General features: G+C 44.9%; 1 protein-coding gene across 2 annotated transcripts in view; it reads right to left on the minus strand.

Annotated features, from left to right (window-relative positions):
• Nucleotides 1–2,242, minus strand: part of Eif3l (eukaryotic translation initiation factor 3 subunit L) — a 23,168-nt gene that overhangs the window by 16,343 nt on the left and 4,583 nt on the right. For both annotated transcript variants that reach the window (XM_005354213.2, XM_026782756.1), the window contains 3 exons: nt 1,908–1,969; nt 273–342; nt 14–87 (listed from right to left, as the gene is read on the minus strand). In XM_005354213.2, coding sequence (XP_005354270.1) covers nt 14–87; nt 273–342; nt 1,908–1,969 — 206 coding nt within the window. The remainder of the gene's footprint in view (nt 1–13; nt 88–272; nt 343–1,907; nt 1,970–2,242) is intronic.

Here is a 2,242-nt window from a genome sequence, read left to right on the forward strand (position 1 = left end):
GCTGAACAGGCACCTGGTAGATGAACTCATCGATGATGTCCCAGAGCCACTGGTTGGGAAGTTCGAGGGGAGCAGGTCCATCAGCATCTGTAGAGATCACAAGAAAATCAGACCGCAGACAGAAGTTTGCCTGTCGGAACAGGGCCAGAGCACCTTCATAACCTCTCTCACCAGAGCACTATAAACCACAAGACCTCCCTTCTTCCCCACACTGAAATCCGGTTCAGGAGTCGGGTGCCCTAAAACCGTCCCTGGACAAAAGTGAGACTTACTGAGGATGTAGTTGAAGAGATTGCAGTAGTTATAATAGGATTCGAACCTCTGCTCTAAAGAGGGTCCCCCCTGTAAAGAGAACAGGGATATCAGGGCACAGGTCTGCTCTCTCCCTGCACGTGAGAGCACCGAGGAAAGAGGAAAAAAGGAGTCCTAGTGACTGAAGGTCAGGTTATGGCCACACATCACAGCCAACACTCCCAAGAGGTTTGCAGATCTAGAGAAGCAGAGAAACAGAAGGTGTTTCAGGGAGCCACGGCCCTAACAAAGGTAACAAGGTAACATTGGAGAGCTTGAAGGTCAGGGAGTTAAAGGAGATAACACAGCACAGGACTACCAAGGGTTTCCAGTGACAGACAGAGAATCAGGGGATGGCAAAGCCATTGGCCATGAACCACCTCCTGGTAAAGCCACGCCTACTCATTGGTATCATTTATGACTCCTAGAAAGGCACAGATGAACAGATTAAATTTACCATGTGGGGCTGGAGAGGTGGCTCAGAAGTTAAGAGCACTGACAGCTCTTCCAGAGGTCCTGAGTTCAATTCCCAGCAACCATATGGTGGCTCACAACCATCTGTAATGAGAACTGGTGCCCTCTACTGGCTTATATAGGATATATGTAGGCAGAATACTGTATACATAATAAATAAATCTTAAAAAAAAAAGTTACCATGTCCCCAAATTCTACGATATTTATTATCTGGTCCTTCACAAAGGTTAACTCCGGTTCAGAGTCTCTTGAGCTGGGGAACATAGTGGACAGCATATTTGTGAGGGAGTAGAAAGAACTGCCTTGGACAATTAGATTGTTCACTGTGTTCCCCAGCTCAGTGTGCTAGTGACTGGTGCTCTGACGGGCAGAGAATAGCTAGGAATCCAGGAAGGGTGGGGACAGTCACAGGGAACGCAACTGGCAAGTGAGTCAGCCAGATGCAGCAGGGTCAAGGATCTAACCTCAGATTTCCTAAACATGATGGACTATGTGGATATATTATATATTATTACTGTAAGTTCCCAAGAAGGAGGACTGGGATGGTGGAGATGGACGGGCAGGCGCAAGTATTCAAGTGTCTATAACAGATACAAACTTTATGGGTCAAACTATTCTTTTGTCTTTCTTCTAAAAAGTGTGGTCCTGCTGCACACTTTTAATCTCAGCACTCTGAGGGCAGAGGCAGATAGATCTCTGTGAGCTCCAGACCCTCTGGTCTACAGACTGAGTTCCAGGACAGCTAGGGCTACCAGAGAAACCGTGCCTTGAAAAACCAAAACGTTAAAAGAAACCAACCAACCAATGGAGGGTAGGGGACTAGAGTGATTAAGAGTAATTCTTGCAGAGGACCAGGGTTAGATTCCCAGCATCCACATGGTGGATCACAATTGTATGTTAACTCTGGTTCCAATGGATCTGATGCCCTTTTCTGACCTCTTCAGGCACACAGACATACATGTAAGCAAAACACACACATTAAAATATATATAAAAAGAAACAACAACAACAAACAACAACAACAAAGAGGTACCAAGCACCTTAAGACACAGAACAAATACAACTAGGGAGTGTATTAGAGATGAAACGGACACAGACAGTTCACAAAAGTTTTAACACCAACATTAATGTAAAGTACTCACGCTGACTTTGGCATAGATATGCCTGTAGTATAATTCTTTGTACAAAATTAGGAATACAGCATCTAAAAGACATAGCAAAAGGATACTTCGTTAATCTACAAAGCAACTGGTGTTTCCTGCAGCTGCAGCCTTTCAGTGGAGGGACAAGGGTGATCTAGAGGGTAAACCTCTTTTTTGTTTAGGTTCTAGTTATTATGTATACAGTATTCTGTCTGTACACTAGAACGAGGGCACCAGATCTCATTACAGATGGTTTTGAGCCACCATGTGGTTGCTGAGATTTGAATTCAGGACCTCCGTCTCAGTCAGTGCTTTTAACCTCTGAGCCATCTCTC

Source organism: Microtus ochrogaster, chromosome 15 (genome assembly GCF_000317375.1).
Source record: "Microtus ochrogaster isolate Prairie Vole_2 chromosome 15, MicOch1.0, whole genome shotgun sequence".
NCBI classification, from domain to species: Eukaryota; Metazoa; Chordata; class Mammalia; order Rodentia; family Cricetidae; genus Microtus; species Microtus ochrogaster.